The 21,388-nt window shown below is 43.0% G+C and overlaps 1 protein-coding gene across 2 annotated transcripts; it reads left to right on the forward strand.

Annotated features, from left to right (window-relative positions):
- Positions 1-366: 366 nt before the first annotated feature.
- Positions 367-3,151, forward strand: LOC142250336 (speriolin-like). 2 transcript variants are annotated; one of them, XM_075322476.1, is made up of 6 exons: positions 367-647; positions 785-826; positions 1,219-1,263; positions 2,209-2,253; positions 2,338-2,480; positions 2,775-3,151. In XM_075322476.1, exons 1-6 carry the CDS (start codon positions 449-451, stop codon positions 3,126-3,128), a joined length of 828 nt encoding a protein of 275 aa, XP_075178591.1. In that variant the 5' UTR covers positions 367-448; the 3' UTR covers positions 3,129-3,151. The 2 variants fall into 2 exon arrangements, with proteins under 2 accessions (XP_075178591.1, XP_075178592.1); XM_075322477.1 differs by lacking the exon at positions 785-826.
- The last annotated feature ends 18,237 nt before the right edge of the window (positions 3,152-21,388 follow it).

Below are 21,388 nucleotides of genomic sequence, written 5' to 3' on the forward strand. Positions count from 1 at the left end.
TAGCATAGTCTGGGACACCCTGTTAGTTTCTCTACCAGCCATTCAAATATAGTGTTTTTTTAATAAAATTAACAAATATCATTTAGAATTTTTTAAAGGAATTTTTTTTTTGTCCACTTGCATTCGGTTTACATTTTGAAGCTGCTTCACTCTTTGCTGCTGGAAGGGTATCCACCCGGCTCCGTGCGGCTTCACAGGACATAGACGCTACATGAGGGATCTCCACTACCGGTAAGCTGGCCTTTTTTCTTTTTCATGTAAATATTATTCCAATGTGGTGAATTCCTATTGGCTGCAATGAGCGATGAGGTCATTATCAGGTCTCAGTGACGCTGCCGGTGACATCACAGAACTTAGAATATTAGGTTTCCCCAGTGTTCCATCTCAGACATTGGCCTGGTGAAGAATTTCTGTGAAGACGTTTTCAGGAGCTTCTAATAATTACAACATGGAGAATACTAATATATATTCTTGTGATGAAGAAGCCTTCAACATGGAGAGTTCACGTCTACTAGCAGAGAATGCGCAGCTGCGCAAGATGATGGGGCTAATGCAGGAGAACGTGGAGCTTCGCTGTGTTTTGAAAGACCATGAAAGAAAAGCTCAAATTATAACACCTCCAGGACAACACAAGAAAGACCACAATGGTAAGACTGGGATAACACAAAGGGATTTCCACCAAATCCGACTTTTTAATGGGTTGATGTTGACGTTTCCTAAAGCGATTGGTAGAATCTGGATACAGAATGTCTAGAGATACAGATTACTATTTTTTGTATTCTAGGCATGAAAAATAAGAAAAATACAGAAATATTGCAACATCAATGTGAGATATATTTATTACTTTTGTATTCTCTTGATTCCTGATATTTCATATATTACTCCACTTTTAAGATCCAGTTTTTCAAAAAAATTGCATTTGGCCATGACCGTTATTGTAATGGTGAAAAATTGTTTAGGTAGAACCTGAAGTGTTTAGGTAGATCTGATCATTCAGGGTTTATCATGGATTAACTATTTTTAATCCATGATACATTTTTTTTAGATTTATAGATCTAGTTTTGGGGCAGGAGAACCTGTCGGGCGCCCTCTGGCTCCAAGCCCCGGCTATGACTGATACCTGTTTATCTCATCCCTGGTGTATGGTTATTATCAAGGGAGCTTTATCATTTATGTTTATTACAGACAACTCATTTTAATATTATTCATTTGTTCTAGACCTCAAAGAAGAAGCAAAAATGGTCAATTCAGGCACACAAATAGGTGACAATTCTTAAATCTATATTCTCAGTATATGTCATTTTAAGGATTTCACTAAACCGTAATTTTATTATTGAACTTTTATAGACCCTGAAAAAGTGAAGAAATGTCAGCGCATTGTCGGAGAGATTGACCAGGGCAATTTACTATAAACTATAAGAGTGCATGCTAGTCCGGTTGTATATTAACTACTAGTGGAGACAAATAGTATCACCATAATATATGTGCCTGTTTTGGAAGCCGTACACCCAGTATGGTATGTGGATTGGAGGCTTGCAGGATCTAGATATCTGATCTAATATATAACATATGTTACCAAGGCCCCCCCCTTTTTTGATCAGGCATGGTTTATATTATTGAATTATGAGAGAGTGATCTCCGCTGCCTGCTTGATAAAACCTCTTTTTAGGTGAATCCTAGCATATAGACATGCTATAATTTATGAGATCATCCACCTCCTTTGAGATTTGGTACAGTATCACTGACTAAAATCTTAATATCCAGCATATAATATAGAGGCTTTCATTAATTAATTTTTTGACATCAATATCGGGTAAAATCTGATATATAGTGATCCCGGCTGGTTATCTGTTCAAATTATTTGTATACAAATTAATGGTATATATACTGTTTATATGCTGGATACTTTTGAGTACCATAATTCCCAATTGATTAATATGGACACTATATGTATGACTGGTGGATATATACTATAAGGGGAAACATTTTGCGGTCACAACTTTATAGTTCCGCTGTGTGAATCAAATGTATATTCTATGATATATATGATACATAAATTGTGCCCATTGTAACACTTATATCATCACTTGCAAAATAAAAAATTATTTTTGTATAAAATTTATTGGGCTTCGATCGTTTGTTCTTTCTTCTTTTTCACATTTATGTTTATTACAGACAACTAATTTTAATATTATTCATTTGTTCTAGACCTCAAAGAAGAAGCAAAAATGGTCAATTCAGGCACACAAATAGGTGACAATTCTTAAATCTATATTCTCAGTATATGTCATTTTAAGGATTTCACTAAACCGTAATTTTATTATTGAACTTTTATAGACCCTGAAAAAGTGAAGAAATGTCAGCGCATTGTCGGAGAGATCGCCTTTCAACTGGACCGCCGGATTCTGTGTGCCATCTTCCTGGAGCAACAACGGCTGTATGGATACCGAGTACCCTACATAAAGGAGAAGATTATAGAGGTGAGAAAGCTAAAATTACATCATAAATTATATAAAAAAAGAAGATTTTTTTTGTTACGTAAAGTAAAGTGGTCACTGTGTGAGTTCTTCAAATAAAATGGCACCGCGGAGCGATCTACATAAAGCACTGACTTCTCCAGAACCTGATGAGAAAAAAATGAGTTTTCACTGTGAATTATAAAAGCTTAGCCGGGCAGTTAGAAATGTGTCTGTCAATAAATTTGCCAATTTTATCCATAGACAAGCCGTATTGTGATTACCCCAATATATTAAAGGTATATTTCATGATTACAGGTGACCACAAGTCCAACAACCGGAAAAGTCGATGAGAAATTAAGATCTGAGCTCTACCAGCGCTACAATCACATCATGGACGAGCTGAGGAAATTGGGCTACAACCCAGCAGTGCACCCACACTTTACAGAGTACATGGTCAACACCTATGGGATAACAAAGGATAGAAATGCAAGAACCAAAGATCTTTCCTCCTATAATGACCCACAATACCTAAACAAGATGATAACTGAGTGCATGTCAAGTGACATAGTGAAGGACATCATAATAATCCTCAACTGTCTGGTATATTTCGCCAGAGAAGATGGAAAATCTCTACTCATCTCACCATCGAGTAGCCATTCATCTGTATAACTAAATCACAATTAAATGCTTCCATCTGAAAAAAGTGTCTAATTTAATGTTATAAAAAAAAGGAAAATATTCCTCATAATTTGTGACCCACTAGGACATGGAAATCTTATTTAGATTGCTGCCATTTTGTTCTTAAACTGCTGTTTTGAATTAAAATTGCTGCTTTGTCCACAGTATCATCTGTTAGGGCCAGGTGGACGGGCAGACCCAGGAGGTGGATTAACTGGGCCGAACACCTTACTGAAGGCAAGGGGTCCGGTAGCCGGAGCACAATAGGTAGCAGGACAGTCCGTTCAATAGAGTGGAATGCAGAAGTCCCTGGGACCACGGAGTCACTGATGGTAGTCCGGGTGACGGAGCTCAGGTTCGGAGGCCGAGATGTTGTCAGGCAGAGTCCGGAACCGATGGAGCGAGGGGACGGGTCACCACAGGGATCACAGATGGTACGGACTGACGGGATGGCAGATGGTCAGCGTTCGGGAATCGGCAAGGCCGGATGGCGAGGCAGGAGCAGCTCTAGAAGAGAGACAGGTAAGTATATCACAGAGACAAGGAGACCTGACTCCTAGCTTAGGAAACACGAAGAACAGGCCCCGCCCACTTGGACATTAAACCCCTTTATACCCTGTACCTGTGTGATCAATTTCCTGTCAGTGGACGCTGGCCCTTTAAGAGAGGGTCAATGACCGCGCGCCCTAATGCGCATGCGCGAGGCCCGGGTGCCAGAAGCCAGGGCAGGGAGTGGTGAGCAGGAAGCAGGAGAGCCGGGCTGGGGCTGAGTAGCCGACGGGCGCCGGGAGCGGGGACCGGGCCGCCTGGGGACCGCAGGTGATGGAGGCTGGAGACCGTGGAGCGGGGAACGCCTGACAGAGGAGCCGGGGAGCGAAGCAGGGAAGCCGGGGAGCGTGGCAGGTGAGCCGGGGAGCAGAGCAGGGGACCCGGAGAGCGTGAAATCACCTAGTGATTATATCTGGTATTGCAGTTTAGCCTCATTTACTTGAATTTGGGTAAGCTGCAATACCTGACAATGACCATGCTGGTGGTTTGCCGACCGTTAAGATGGTCTTCTGCTGAGAGTTTGGTGTAGAATTTGCAGTTGACCTGATGGTCTCAATGTAAGACAGGAGATAACTGGCTTAGAGATAACAGGGGCACTTGGGAGCTTCAACCTTAAAGGGAACCTGTCACCTAGAATATGCGTTCTGACCTATCAGCAGACACATGTGTGCCCTAATTACACCTCCCTACCCATCCCTGTGTTATAAAATTGTATAATATGAAAGTAATAAAAAACGTTTTATTACCTTCATATTTCCTATGTAAATTAGAGAGTTTATGGTCACAGGGGCGGCGCCTTGCCCTATGCGTCTGCATACTTTCCATGGTTGTGATACCATGGAGTCACATGAGCGACGTCCCCGTCGCTCATTCTATCCTGCACACGTTTACACTTATTATTGCGTCAGGCTTCTCTTCCGGGTTCTCCTTGTCAGTTTCAGATGCGTACTGCGCATGCACAGTGCGCGTCTGAAGCCGGCGCGTGAACACCCGGAAAAAGAAGCCCGCCACAATGCGCGCAGGACAGAATGAGCAACGAGTGACGTCACTCATGTGACTCCATGGTATCACGCCCACAGGGGCGTGATACCACGGAAAGTATGCAGACCTCAATAGGGCAAGGTGCGCCCCTGTGACCATAAACTCTCTAATTTACATAGGAAATATGAAGGTAATAAAACGTTTTTTATTACTTTCATATTATACAATTTTACAACACAAGGGTGGGTAGGGAGGTGTAATTAGGGCACACATGCGTCTGCTGATAGGTCAGAACGCATATTCTAGGTGACAGGTTCCCTTTAAAAGCCCTCTTATACCTCCATAGTAGAAGATGCACAGAAGCTGTTAAAGCTCTTGGATACAGTCCTCCTCTTATCTGTTTAGTGGAGTATGACTCGCGGTCATTCTATGGATCATTGCTCACCAGGCAGTTCCATCCTACGTTGCTTCTTTCAGTTCACCAATGGTCATTCCCATGTTGCTCTTGATGGTGCCCGATCTAGCGAGTTCTTGGTCATCCTCTTCTTCTGCTACTGACTGGATCCGAGCATGACTTTCTCCAATGACTAAAAAAGTAGAAAAACCCGAGCACTCAATAAGGAAGGAGAGAGGTGTTTGGATGCAAGTGTTTTTTATTTACAATCGACAAACTGCAGAAAGTGAACCCTGACACATAGCAACAACCAACGTTTCGGCTTTTAGACCTTTCTCAAGGTAGTTGCTCATAACAGAGATGCTAAGAAATACGGGTCAAAAGGACAGCCGTCAGGGTAGAGAGAACATGCAGGGCATCACATTCAGCAGTATCAAGGTGGTGGTGGTGTGGTGACCACAGACAGAGGCGAGGAGGAAGAGGAGAGGACGCCTGCTTGGAGACCATGGAGTGCTGGAGCAGCGGTGGCAGTGGTGTCTGCACTGCCACCATTGATCCAACACTCCATGGTCTCCAAGTAGGCGTCCTCTCCTCCTCTCCTCTTCCTCTTCGCCTCTGTCTGTGGTCACCACACCACCACCACCTTGACACCGCATACTGCTGAATGTGATGCCCTGCATGTTCTCTCTACCCTGACGGCTGTCCTTGTGACCCGTATTTCTTAGCATCTCTGTTATGAGCAGCCACCTTGAGTGTTCATGTCTCACTTCCATATATTGATATTGATATTAAGAAGGAAATGGCATTGACCAATCTGCATTTGGTAGCGAGAGTTAAGTCTGTGATATTCCAGACATCGTTCATGCCCACAATCACATTCCATCCAAATGCTTTGTGTCATTTACTTCAGGCGAACCTGGAGCCAAGATATATGGCACAAAATACATTTCTCAAAATCCTTCCTGTTTTCTGCCACCAGTGTCATGTTGTCTGCATATAATAATAATAATAATAATAATTTTATTCATTTATATAGCGCTATTAATTCCACAGCACTTTACATACAGTTAGGTCCAGAAATCTTTGGACAGTGACACAATTTTGGCGAGTTGGGCTCTGCATGCCACCACATTGGATTTGAAATGAAACCTCTACAACAGAATTCAAGTGCAGATTGTAACGTTTAATTTGAAGGTTTGAACAAAAATATCTGATAGAAATTGTAGGAATTGTCACATTTCTTTACAAACACTCCACATTTTAGGAGGTCAAAAGTAATTGGACAAATAAACCAAACCCAAACAAAATATTTTTATTTTCAATATTTTGTTGCGAATCCTTTGGAGGCAATCACTGCCTTAAGTCTGGAACCCATGGACATCACCAAACGCTGGGTTTCCTCCTTCTTAATGCTTTGCCAGGCCTTTACAGCCGCAGCCTTCAGGTCTTGCTTGTTTGTGGGTCTTTCCGTCTTAAGTCTGGATTTGAGCAAGTGAAATGCATGCTCAATTGGGTTAAGATCTGGTGATTGACTTGGCCATTGCAGAATGTTCCACTTTTTTGCACTCATGAACTCCTGGGTAGCTTTGGCTGTATGCTTGGGGTCATTGTCCATCTGTACTATGAAGCGCCGTCCGATCAACTTTGCGGCATTTGGCTGAATCTGGGCTGAAAGTATATCCCGGTACTCTTCAGAATTCATCCGGCTACTCTTGTCTGCTGTTATGTCATCAATAAACACAAGTGACCCAGTGCCATTGAAAGCCATGCATGCCCATGCCATCACGTTGCCTCCACCATGTTTTACAGAGGATGTGGTGTGCCTTGGATCATGTGCCGTTCCTTTTCTTCTCCAAACTTTTTTCTTCCCATCATTCTGGTACAGGTTGATCTTTGTCTCATCTGTCCATAGAATACTTTTCCAGAACTGAGCTGGCTTCATGAGGTGTTTTTCAGCAAATGTAACTCTGGCCTGTCTATTTTTGGAATTGATGAATGGTTTGCATCTAGATGTGAACCCTTTGTATTTACTTTCATGGAGTCTTCTCTTTACAGTTGACTTAGAGACAGATACACCTACTTCACTGAGAGTGTTCTGGACTTCAGTTGATGTTGTGAACGGGTTCTTCTTCACCAAAGAAAGTATGCGGCGATCATCCACCACTGTTGTCATCCGTGGACGCCCAGGCCTTTTTGAGTTCCTAAGCTCACCAGTCAATTCCTTTTTTCTCAGAATGTACCCGACTGTTGATTTTGCTACTCCAAGCATGTCTGCTATCTCTCTGATGGATTTTTCTTTTTTTTCAGCCTCAGGATGTTCTGCTTCACCTCAATTAAGAGTTCCTTAGACCGCATGTTGTCTGGTCTCAGCAACAGCTTCCAAATGCAAGACCACACACCTGTAATGAACCCCAGACCTTTTAACTACTTCATTGATTACAGGTTAATGAGGGAGACGCCTTCAGAGTTAATTGCAGCCCTTAGAGTCCCTTGTCCAATTACTTTTGGTCCCTTGAAAAAGAGGAGGCTATGCATTACAGAGCTATGATTCCTAAACCCTTTCTCCAATTTGGATGTGAAAACTCTCATATTGCAGCTGGGAGTGTGCACTTTCAGCCCATATTATATATAGAATTGTATTTCTGAACATGTTTTTGTAAACAGCTAAAATAACAAAACTTGTGTCACTGTCCAAATATTTCTGGACCTAACTGTACATTGGCACCGCTGTCACCATTGGGGTTCACAATCTAGAGTCCCTATCTGTATGTCTTTGGAGTGTGGGAGGAGACCGGAGAACCCGGAGGAATCCCACACAAACACGGGGAGAACATACAAACTCCTTGTAGATGGTGTCCTTAGTGGGATTTGAACCCAGGACCCCAGGGCCACTAACCACTGAGCCATAGTGCTCATAGAGTGTTGATGGTTCTACCATCTGGTCTATACACCGACTTTTCGCTCTTCCAAGCCTGTATTCCTTATGACATTTTCTACATACAGTATCTCCCAAAAATAAATACATCCCTCCCATTTTTGTAAATGTTTGATTATATCTTTTCATGGGACAACACTGAAGATCTGCCCCTGTGATACAATGTACAGTGTCAGTGTGCAGCTGGTATAACCATGTAAATTAGGTGCCCTCTAAATAACCCAACATAGTCATTAATCTCTAAACCCTTGGCATCAAAAGTGAGTACACGCCTTAAGGCCGCTTTACACGCTGCGACATCGCTCAAGCGATCTCGTTGGGGTCACGGAATTTGTGATGCACATCCAGTCACTTTAACGATGCCATTACGTGTGACACCTATGAGCGATTTTGAATCGTGGCAAAACCGATCAAAATCGCTCATCGGTGACATGGGGGTCCATTCTCGAATATCGTTGCTGCTCGGTGTACGATGTAGTTCCTCGTTCCTGCGGCAGCACACATCGCTACTTGTGACACCGCAGGAACGAGGAACCTCACCTTACCTGCGGCCGCCCGCAATGAGGAAGGAAGGAGGTGGGCGGGATGTTACATCCCGTTCATCTCCGCCTCTCTGCTTCTATTGGGCGGCGGTTCAGTGATGCTGCTGTGACGCTGAACGAACCGCCCCCTTAGAAAGGAGGCGGTTCGCCGGTCACAACGACATCGCAGGGCAGGTAAGTAGTGTGACGGGTCCGCGCGATGTTGTGCGCCATGGGCAGCGACTTGCCCATGTCGCACAACTGATGGAGGCGGGTACGCATGCTAGCGATATCGGTCACTATATTGCAGCGTGTAAAGCAGCCTTAAGTGAAAATGGCCAAATTGTGCCCAAATTTCAAGCATTGCCTTAACTGTCTTGGGCATGGAGTTCGCTAGAGCTTCACAGGAGCCACTGGGGGGATCCTCTTCCATCCTCCAGATTGATATCATGTTGCTGGTGGATGTGAGAGACCTTGCACTACTTCACCTTCCATTTCAGGAGGCTCAACAGATGCTCAGTAGGGTTTAGGTCTATCACCTTTACCCTCAGTTTCTTTAGCAAGGCACTGGTCATCTTGAAGGTGTGTTTGGGGTCATTACCATGTTGGAATTCTGTCCTGCAGCCCAGTTTTTGAAGAGAGGGGATCATGCTTTGCCTCAGTATGTCATAGTAAATGTTTGCAGTCATGGTTTTCTCAATGAATTGTAGCTCCCCACAGCTGTCAACAATGATGTAGCCGCGAACCATGATGCTCCCTCCACCATGCCTGACTGTAGGCAGACCACACTTGTCTTTGTCCTCCTCACCTGGTTGCCACCACACATACTGGACACCACCTGAACTAAGTAAGTTTATCTTGGTCTCATCAGACCACCACAGGATATGGGTTCCAGTGATCCATGTCCTTAGTCTGCTTTTCTTCAGCAAGCTGTTTGTGGGCTTTCTTGTGCATCATCTTTAGAAGAGGCTTCTTACTGAAATGACAACCATGCAGACCATTTGATGCAGTGTGTGGTGTATGGTCTAAGCACTGACAGGCGGACACCCCCTCACCCTTGTAACCTCTGCAGCAATGCTGGGAGCACTTATACATCTATTTTGAAAAGATGACCTCGGAATATGACGCTGAGCACGTGCACTTCAACTCTTTGTTCGGTGAGGAACCTGTCTTGTTAAACCGCGGTATGGTCTTGGCCACTGTGCTGCAGCTCAGTTTCAGGGTGTTGGAAATCTTTTTATCGCCTAGACCATGTTTATGTTGTAGAGCAACAATTTTTTTTTTTCAGATCATCAAAGAATTCTTTGCAATGAGCAGCCATATTAAACTTCCAGTGACCGATAAGAGAGTGTGTGAGCGACAACACAAAATTTAATATACCGGCTCCCATTCACAGCTGAGACCTTGTAACACTAATGAGTCACATGACACCTAGGAAGGAAAATATCTAATTGGGCACAATTTGCCCATTTTCACTTGGTGAATGTATTTACTTTTGTTGCCAGAAGTTTAAACATTAATGGCTGTTGAGTGATTTAAAGGGGACACCAAATTTACACGGTTATGCAAGCTGTACACTGACTACATGGTCTTATCTTCATTGTTGTCCCACGAAAAGATATAATAAAATATTTGCAAAAATGTGAGGGGTGTATTACCTTTTGTGACAATGTATATATAGTGAAGGATGCTGTAAACAAAATTCAGATTTGTCAGGTGCCTTTATCAATTTTGAACCAGTTTGTGTTTCCATATGCATTGGGATACAGGATACAGGAATTTTCACTGTAGGCACCAGAGAATCGTGTCAGTGCACAGTGTAAACGTTGTGCAAATTCAGAATTTTGCAGTCTCATAGAATGACTGCAGACTTTTAACACAAACTTGAACAACCACTTTAAATGGTCCTAACATTTAAAAAAAAAAAAAAATTCGTAACCCTTAATTAGTCAGATGGTGGAACACGTTATTAACATAGCCTTGTATCAAGAAAAACTTACAAATTACAGATTGTTACATGTGTACAGGATCAGAACAAATATAAGCGCAGGAATACAGAACCCTCATCAGTACAGAAATACATCACCAGAAGTACAGAAAAACATGACAAGTATCAACATTAGTACATGAATAAATTACCAGAATCACCATCAGTACATTAATATAACATCAGAACCACCATGCAGTGCAGTGCATGAACACAAAAATAAAACAATAAACATATTAATATAGCATCCAATTCAACATCAGTACATAAGTACATCACCAGTACATACTGTATACACAGCATATGAACCATTATCAGTACATAAATATATTCAGTTGAGAAAAAAAGTATTTAGTCAGCCACCAATTGTGCAAGTTCTCCCACTTAAAAAGATGAGAGGCCTGTAATTGACATCATAGGTAGACCACAACTATGAGAGACAAAATGAGAAAACAATAGTGTGAGTCACTGTGATTCACACTATTATCAAATTTCAGCGTATAGTGTGCGGGGGGGGACGCGGTTTAGATCTGCGATGCTGATTAAATGCCGATCGCCATTTATTTATTTATTTATTTTCCCTAAGCGCGCGTGCAGTGGGGCAGGCCGGGATGTTAGCCAGTCCCAGACACACAAACAGCTAAGTGGACTTTTTGCCAGACAAGCAAGGGCATGTGTCATAGGTAGAGTTGAGCGCGGTTCGTGGTTCTCCAGTTCGCGGTTCGAGTGATTTTGGGGGGTGTTCTAGATCGAACTAGAACTCGAGCTTTTTGCTAAAAGTTTGTTAGTGTGAGTTACGTTCGAGAACGGTTCTATCAGCAAAAAGCCAAGCTAATTACTAGCTGGCTTTCCGCTGTAATAGTGTAAGTCACTCTGTGACTCACACTATTATGAAATTTAAGCGTATAGTGTGCGGGGACTGCGTGTTCAGATCACTGCTGCTGTGATAATGGCGATCGCCTTTTTTTTTTTCTTTTTTTTTTCTTCCTTCCCTAAGTGCGTCTGTAGTGGGGCGGGCCGGGATGTCAGCCAATCCCAGACACACACACAGCTAAGTGGACTTTTGCCAGACAAGCAAGGGCATGTGTGATAGGCTGTCCATGTCACATGCCCTTGCATTATAAAAACGGCCAATTTACGGTCTGGATGACATTAACTGCCTTATGCGTCTGGGTGACAGTCACCGCTGACGCAGCTCCTGCCGCCAATACTGCTGTGTACGCTCTACACACAGCGCTATACAGAATAGGGATAGAAGTTTATTTCAGCCCTTGTAAGGGCTAATTACAGCAGGCTCAGAGCCATAGGTGACAGTCAGGTCCGTGGAAACAGTTTTTAACAGCTACAGATAAGAGCGTCTGTGTAGCTAAGTTTAGGGACTTCCTTGCTGCATTTCACCATTAGGAGGGATAGAAAGTGAGGCTTCCTTTCCTCTACCCACAACCTGGCCACTGTACCCTCCTGCCCTTTTTAGCAAAGCCATATTTTAATTGCAGAGTGCTGCCAGTTAGTGCCATCCAAAGAGTGGCTGCTGTCCTCCATTATTGTGGCACTTGTGCCAAGCAAGTCCCACCACCTCTGCATTCTCCCCTCCTGCACATTATTGTAAAGCCATTTTAATTGAAAAGAGTGCTGCCAGTTAGTGGCATCCAAAAAGTGGCTGTTGGACTTCATTAGTGTCCCACTGGTGCCAAGCTATTTCCAGCACCTCTGCATTGCACCCTCAAACTCATTTTTACTAAGGTATTAGAATAGCAAACTGTGCTGCCTGTTTAAGAGCCATAGTTGCATTGCCAGACTGTCAGACTGCGAGCCACAGCAGCATAGCAATCCAACAGTCCAGTGGCTTAGAGGCACGGAAACCTTAAAGGAGACTTTAAGGAAGCTTTTAAGGTTACATAGTTACTTAGATTGAAAAAAAGACCTAGGTCCATCTAGTTCAACCTTCCTCCACCAGTTCTACATTTGGTCACTAAGTCACTTATAACCAACAATGTTGTGTGTACTGAGGAAATCCTCCAGCCCTTGTTTAAAAGCTGTTATAGTATCTGCCATTACTACCTCTTGTGGTAGTGTATTCCACAGTCTGACTGCTCTAACTGTAAAGAACCCTTTCCTATTTAGCTGTCGGAATCGCTTTTCTTCCACTCGCAGTGAGTGCCCCCTGGTCCTTAGTATTGTCTTCGGAAGGAATAAGTCATGTGCCAGTCCTTTATATTGACCACACATGTATTTATACATATAAATGAGATCTCCTCTGAGACGTCTTTTTTCTAAGCTAAACATATCTAACTTTTTCAATCTGTCAGGTTTTTCAACCTGGGAAGCCTTCCATTCCTTGTAGTAGTCTAGTTGCCCGCCTTTGAACTGACTCTAACTTCTGAATGTCTAACTCTAACTCCTGAAGTTCACAGCTGCTGAGACATCTCTAGTAAGAGTTCACAGTCTCCAGATGTCCCAGTAGCTGGCAACTCCAGGAACCTTAAAGGCTTCTTTAAGGTTTTAGAGCCTCATAGCTACTGGACTGTTGGACTGCTCTACCGCCATGACACACAGTCCAACAGTCTGGCACCGAGTTCACCTGAGGCCACTTATGGTGGTTCTCACGGTACTATCTGTGTGAGTCACCAGCTAGCTGTGACTGCAGGTGAACTCAGTGTCGGACTGTGCTGCTGCTGTTATGCGCAGTCCAACAGTCCAGCACTGAGTTAAACTGAGATCACAGCTGATGGCTCACATAGAGGGTACTGTGTAAACCCCCAGAAATGACTTCAGGTGAACTCAGTGCTGGACTGTCTAACTGTGCTGCCGCCATAACACGCAATTAGACAGTCCTGCACTGAATTCACCAGAGGTGACTTCTGTCAGCTCCCATGCTCCTCTTAGTGTTTCCCAGAGGCCATGGTGAGCGGTCATGTGTTGTAATGTTACCGCTTACCAATGCCACTGGATGTAGCAGAGCCGGGATCATCGTGGAACGTCGGACCTGCAAGAGTGTTTTGGAGGTTTATAAATTGGTGAAAGAGGGTGTGTTTTTAATTATTCAAAATAAAGGATTTTTGTGTGTTTGTTTTTTTCTTTCTTTTTACATACAGGGATGGTAATGGGGGGGAGGGTTTCATAGACTCTCCATTATTATCTCAGGGCTTGATAACAGCTGTAATTTTTTACAATTTTTTACTGACATCAACCCGATATATTACCCCGATTACCACCACACCAGGGCAATCGGGACGAGCTGGGTAAAGCACCACAATTGGCACATCTAATGGATGCAGCATCAGAAACATTATTACATGAACACAGCACCAGTACATGATAAGGCAGCAGAATCAACATCAGTATATGAATAAAGTACAAGACCTATCATCAGTAAAGACCAGAACCAACAACAATAGATGAATTCAGCATCAGAACCACCATCAGTACATGAATACAGCACCAGAGCCATCAGTACATGAATGCAGCGTCAGAACCAACATCAGTACATGAACACAATATTACTGCTGCAGCTTTTGGTAAAGAACAGAGAAGTAGTGGAACAGTAAATTAATTCAGAACCAGCACCATCATCATTACATAACTTCTTCATAAGAATCACAAACAGTACAGGAAAACAGAAATAGAAACAATTATAGCTACATAATTAAAGTATCAACATCAATACATGAAAATAACATCAGACCATCATTAGATGAATAAAGTGCTAGAACTATCAGCACATTAATACAAAACTAGAACCAATCAGGACGTGAACCATCAGTACATGAATACAGTGCCAGATCAACATTACATGGACACAGCACCAGAGCAATGACTGCCACATGTATACAGCACCAGAACCAATATATGATGATTAGGCCTAATTCAGAGTGGAGAAACTAGTCCAAGGTAGATACAATTTAACATTTAATGATAGGTGTTAAAAAGCTCCAGATAACATTTTTGGTAAGTAGCGCAAGTAGAATAAAAGCAACAGATCTATTGATTTTGAATAGAAGCCTTACTCATGATCTGATTTCTGGAGAAAACAGCCTCCTTACATGGCATATCCTGTTTGATTGGCATTTTAATTTAGGGCTGTCAATTAAAATCAAGTATATCTACTAACGTGATATAAAAACAAAAATGTAGCAATCGCTACACATACATATAGGAAGGGGAAAGAAGAAGATTTATGTGGCAAAATATATTACTATTGAAAGATTAACTCTTGTGTAGTAGTTAACCCATTAATTGCTCATGTTTCTAAAGTAAATATGTACTTGGATTCTGTATTCAAAAGTTTTTGTCTGTGGTCACCTTCTCTTATGGGTTGATAGACTTTCTCTATTCCCTTTAAGTTAAACCCTTTTAGGTCACCTTTGTGAATTTGGACAAAATGTATCAAATACAGTGGATATAGAAACAGCTGTAGGGTTAAATTGCAATAAATACCAAAATCCCATAACAGGAGGTGACCACAGACAGAAACTTTTGAATAGAGAATCCAAGTGTATATTACTCTAGTGACATGACCACTTAATTAGTTAAATATTTCATAAGATTTAATCTTTTGCTATATTAATATATTCTGCTACATAAATCTTTTTTCTTTCCATTTCTTTTCTTCTTATATGTATGCGTAGTCAACTCTTTATTATTTTGTTTTAATTACACATTCGTAACTATATTGGTGTTTGACAACCCTAAATGGAAATCGCTGTCATACAGGACATGTCATAAATGCAAGCTTTTTTTATTCATAAATCAGGTCATGAGTAAGGCTACTTTCACACATCGGGTATTTGCTCTGCGGCACAATACAGCGCTCTGCAGAAAAACCGCAACCGTTTTTTTTTGCCGCCGGTTGCGTTTTTTTTTGCATAGGCTTACATTAGTGCCGTATTGTGCCGCATGGGCTTGCGGTCGGTCCGTTTTTTGCCGCATGCGGCAGATTTAGCCGATGCCGCGGCCGGATGAAACGTTGCCTGCAACATTTTTTGCTCCGGCAAAAAAAACGCATCGCGCCGCATCCGGCCGCTGCGGCGCATTTTTCAATGCATGCCTATGGATGCCGGATGCGGCGCGATGCGGAAAAAACGCATCCGGACGCCGCATGCGGTTTCTTCCACTGCGCATGCTCAGTAGCATGCCGCAACCGGAAAAAAACAAACGGGCCGCATGTAAAAACTTATGCAAAGGATGCGGTGTTTTCGCCGCATCCGTTGCATAGCTTGCACAGCCGGATTGAGCCGCAGAGCTCAAACCGGATGTGTGAAAGTAGCCTAAGGCTCAGGGCCGGACTGGGACTAAAATTCAGCCCTGGCATTTGGGGGTGCACAGGCCCATGTTTCGCGTGTTGAATGTGTAATATCTTTGTGCACTTGTAGATTGTGTAACACGACCATATAACATGTAGTCACGGCTGTGTCCAGTATTACAGCTCAGGCCTATTTATTGCTCTTAGCAGCAGGACCTGGTGAAGCCGCTATTTTCCCTACAGAGCTGGGTCTCGCAGATAATGAATCGGATGCTGCTCTCCATATAATTCTGCAGTCCAGTGGCGTAACTAGAGTTTGAAGGGCCCCGGTGCAAAGTTTGGACCTGGGCCCCCCCTCTACGTACACCGACACTCGGGGTATGGGATAGTGTTGCTGACACTTGGCTCTTTCCCTCAGTACCCTGCTTTCCCATGCTCTGCTATACATCTTTCCCTCAGCACCCAGCTTTCTCATGCTCTGCTATACATTTTTCCCTCAGCACCCAGCTTTCCCATGCTCTACTATACATCTTTCCCTCAGAACCCAGCTTTCCCATGCTCTGCTATACATCTTTCCCTCAGCACCCAGCTTTCCCATGCTCTACTATACATCATTCCCTCAGCACCCAGCTTTCCCATGCTCTGCTATACATCTTTACCTCAGCACCCAGCTTCCCCATGCTCTGCTATACATCATTCCCTCAGCACCCAGCTTTCCCATGCTCTGCTATACATCTTTCCCTCAGCACCCAGCTTCCCCATGCTCTGCTATACATCATTCCCTCAGCACCCAGCTTTCCCATGCTCTGCTATACATCTTTACCTCAGCACCCAGCTTCCCCATGCTCTGCTATACATCATTCCCTCAGCACCCAGCTTTCCCATGCTCTGCTATACATCATTCCCTCAGCACCCAGCTTTCCCATGCTCTACTATACATCATTCCCTCAGCACCCAGCTTTCCCATGCTCTGCTATACATCTTTACCTCAGCACCCAGCTTCCCCATGCTCTGCTATACATCATTCCCTCAGCACCCAGCTTCCCCATGCTCTGCTATACATCATTCCCTCAGCACACAGCTTTCCCATGCTCTGCTATACATCTTTACCTCAGCACCCAGCTTTCCCATGCTCTACTATACATCTTTCCCTCAGCACCCAGCTTTCCCATGCTCTGCTATACATCTTTCCCTCAGCACCCAGCTTTCCCATGATATAAGAGCATGAGAAAGCTGGATGCTGAGGTGCTGAGGGAAAGAGCTTCTTTTCTTCAGCACAAAACCTTCCCATGCCATGCTTTATCTTTGTCCCCTTCATATATAGTTCTCCAAACCCTATATTGACCCCCACATACCCTTCCATATAGTATAAAGGGTCCCACATAAACCTTCATATATTAGAATGCACCTCTCATAGTCCTCCATGTATTATAATACACTTCACATAGTCCTCCATATAATACACATCCCACAGTCCTCGATTTAAGATAATACACATCCCATAGTCCTCCATACAGTTTAATGCACACTCCATAATCCTCCATATAGTATAATGCACACCCCATAATCCTCCATATAGTATAATGCACCCCCATAGTCCTCCATATAGTATAATACACCCCCATAGTCCTCCATATAGTCTAATGCACACCCCATAATCCTCCATACAGTTTAATGCACACTCCATAATCCTCCATATAGTATAATGCACACTCCATAATCCTCCGTATAGTATAATGCACACCCCATAATCCTCCGTATAGTATAATGCACACTCCATAATCCTCCATATAGTATAATGCACACTCCATAATCCTCCATATAGTATAATGCACACCCCATAATCCTCCGTATAGTATAATGCACACTCCATAATCCTCCATATAGTATAATGCACACTCCATAATCCTCCATATAGTATAATGCACACTCCATATTCCTCCATATAGTATAATGCACACTCCATATTCCTCCATATAGTATAATGCACACCCTATAATCCTCCATATAGTATAATGCACACCCTATAATCCTCCATATAGTATAATGCACACCCTATAATCCTCCATATAGTATAATGCACACCCCTATAATCCTCCGTATAGTATAATGCACACTCCATAATCCTCCATATAGTATAATGCACACCCCATAATCCTCCATATAGTATAATGCACACACCATAATCCTCCATATAGTATAATGCACACCACATAATCCTCCATATAGTATAATGCACACTCCATTATCCTCCATATAAATGCACACCCCATAATCCTCCATATAGTATAATGCACCCCCATAGACTTCTGGCCACCGTTTACTCATTGATTAAAAAAAATAAAAACATGTCCTCACCAGAGGCGTAGCTTGGGTTTCAGCTCAGAGCTTGTGTAGACACCCGTATTTTTGGCCCAAGTGTGATCTGACAAAACATCGGATCGCACTCGGACCAATGTTATCAATGAGGCCGTGGTTATGTTCAATTTTGTTCTTGGATCGAGTGGTCTGGGAAAACAAATTGCAGCGTGCATGCGCAAAGTGATACAGTTACGTGTAGCGGCAGGGCCGTAGTTGGGGTTCATGCTGCCCCTACCAGTAAGTCAGTCTAAAGCCTCATGCCGATGTGGCTAGAAGTATGCAAATCGCACGCTTATGGTCACATGACGGCCGCTCTCACCGCCGGCACTGGAAAAACCTGACCGCTCGCTGTGCGCATGCAATGAGGATTTACATGTCTGCAGTCACAGGCCGTTAAACTGCCAATCAGCTTCATATAATCAAATGGTCAATGATCATTTAAACAGGGAATCTGACAGCAGGTATTTTCCCTCTAATCTGAGAGCAGCATAACATAGGGGCAGAGATCCTGATTCCAGCAATGTGTCATTACTGGGCTGCTTAGTGTAGTTTTGATAAAATCACTGATTAATCAGCAGCAGATTATAATTACAGGACTACTTGGCCTGATGCCAGGTAGTCCAGCATATTCATGAGCTTTTATCTGCAGCAGAGAAAACATTGATTTTATCAAAATGACAGAAAACAGTTCAGTAAGTGACACATCGCTGGAATCAGGGTCTCTGCCTCTACATTATCCTGCTCTCACATGGGGGAGCAAATCCTGGTGACAGATTCCCTTTAAAGGACGCGATTGTCCAGTATAAATGGTCTCTTAGATCCAGGTACCTTATTGGTGACTTCTTCTCAGATTGTAATGGTCTCATCCCATTCTTCTTTATCTGGTCCAGACGCCATGATGACCTTGGACATCCACAGCTCGTCTCAGCACACTTCCATCTTCTCTGGTTTTCCACAACTTATCATAACATGATGCCCTAAAAAATTAGTGTCATTATTACACCTAAATAAAAAATATCCATACATACTGTGCACTAAATAACCCGTATACTGTGCACTAAATAACCCGTATACTGTGCACTAAATAACCCGTATACTGTGCACTAAATAACCCGTATACTGTGCACTAAATAACCCGTATACTGTGCACTAAATAACCCGTATACTGTGCACTAAATAACCCGTATACTGTGCACTAAATAACCCGTATACTGTGCACTAAATAACCCGTATACTGTGCACTAAATAACCCGTATACTGTGCACTAAATAACCCGTATACTGTGCACTAAATAACCTGTATACTGTGCAGTAAATAACCCGTATACTGTGCACTAAATAACCCGTATACTGTGCACTAAATAACCCGTATACTGTGCACTAAATAACCCGTATACTGTGCACTAAATAACCCGTATACTGTGCACTAAATAACCCGTATACTGTGCACTAAATAACCTGTATACTGTGCACTAAATAACCCGTATACTGTGCACTAAATAACCCGTATACTGTGCACTAAATAACCCGTATACTGTGCACTAAATAACCCGTATACTGTGCACTAAATAACCCGTATACTGTGCACTAAATAACCCGTATACTGTGCACTAAATAACCCGTATACTGTGCACTAAATAACCCGTATACTGTGCACCAAATAACCCGTATACTGTGCACTAAATAACCCGTATACTGTGCACTAAATAACCCGTATACTGTGCACTAAATAACCCGTATACTGTGCACTAAATAACCCGTATACTGTGCACTAAATAACCCGTATACTGTGCACTAAATAACCCGTATACTGTGCACTAAATAACCCGTATACTGTGCACTAAATAACCCGTATACTGTGCACTAAATAACCCGTATACTGTGCACTAAATAACCCGTATACTGTGCACTAAATAACCCGTATACTGTGCACTAAATAACCCGTATACTGTGCACTAAATAACCCGTATACTGTGCACTAAATAACCCGTATACTGTGCACCTGAAAAAAATAATTCCCCCACTATGCTCCCTGACAAAAAAGTGACCCCCGCATTGTCCCCCTTATGATACATGGCCTCCACACTGCCCACTCATATACTATGACCACTGCACCATTCCTCCACCATGAATTATGCCCCCCACATTGTCTTTCCTTATGAATAATATTCGTAAAACCATCCCATCTCATTAACCCCTTCACCCCCGGGCGATTTTCCATTTTTGTTTTTTGCGCCCTTCTTTGAAGAGCCGTAACTTTTTTATTTTTCCGTCAATCTTGCCACATAAGGGCTTATTTTTTGCGGGACGTGTTGTTCTTTTAAATGAAACCATAAATTTTATCATATAGTGTGCTGGAAAATGGCAAACAAATTCCAAGTGCGGAAGAATTTTAAAAGAAAGTGTGATTGCAAGATTGTTTTTAGGATATTTTATTCACCGTGTTCACTATATGGTAAAACTGTTGTGTGGGTGTCGCTGTGATGCCTCAGTTCGGTGCGAGTTTGTTGACACTAAACATGTATAGGTTTACTGTTATCTAAGGGGTTAAAAAAATCAGACGTTTGTCCAAAAAAAGTTGCACATTTTTTGCGCCATTTTCCAAAAATCGTAGCGCTCTCATTTTTCGGGATCTGGGGCTCAGTGATGACTTAATTTTTGCGTCTTGAGCTGATGTTTTTAATGATACCATTGTTGGGCAGATGCTATATTTTTATCATCAATGAAATAGGCTGGCAGCACGCACCGATAAAACATTGCTTTCATTCATGCTTCATTCATGCATACAAAAGGCAGGCAAAAGGGGGGAGGGAGCACGCTGGGCAACGGCACCGTTTCACACCACTAGGGGTGCTTCCACAGGTCCATCACACACACACACTACACCCCCATATGTCACACATCCTGCTCCCCATACAGCCTGCACCCCCATATCACACACACACACTACACCCCCATATCACACACACTACACCCCCATATGTCACACATCCTGCTCCCCATACAGCCTGCACCCCCCATATCACACACACTACACCCCCATGTCACACATCCTGCTCCCCATACAGCCTGCACCCCCCATATCACACACACTACACCCCCATGTCACACATCCTGCTCCCCATACAGCCTGCACCCCCCATATCACACACACTACACCCCCATGTCACACATCCTGCTCCCCATACAGCCTGCACCCCCCATATCACACACACTACACCCCCATGTCACACATCCTGCTCCCCATACAGCCTGCACCCCCCATATCACACACACTACACC

Source organism: Anomaloglossus baeobatrachus, chromosome 9, assembly GCF_048569485.1.
Source record: "Anomaloglossus baeobatrachus isolate aAnoBae1 chromosome 9, aAnoBae1.hap1, whole genome shotgun sequence".
Classification (NCBI taxonomy): domain Eukaryota; kingdom Metazoa; phylum Chordata; class Amphibia; order Anura; family Aromobatidae; genus Anomaloglossus; species Anomaloglossus baeobatrachus.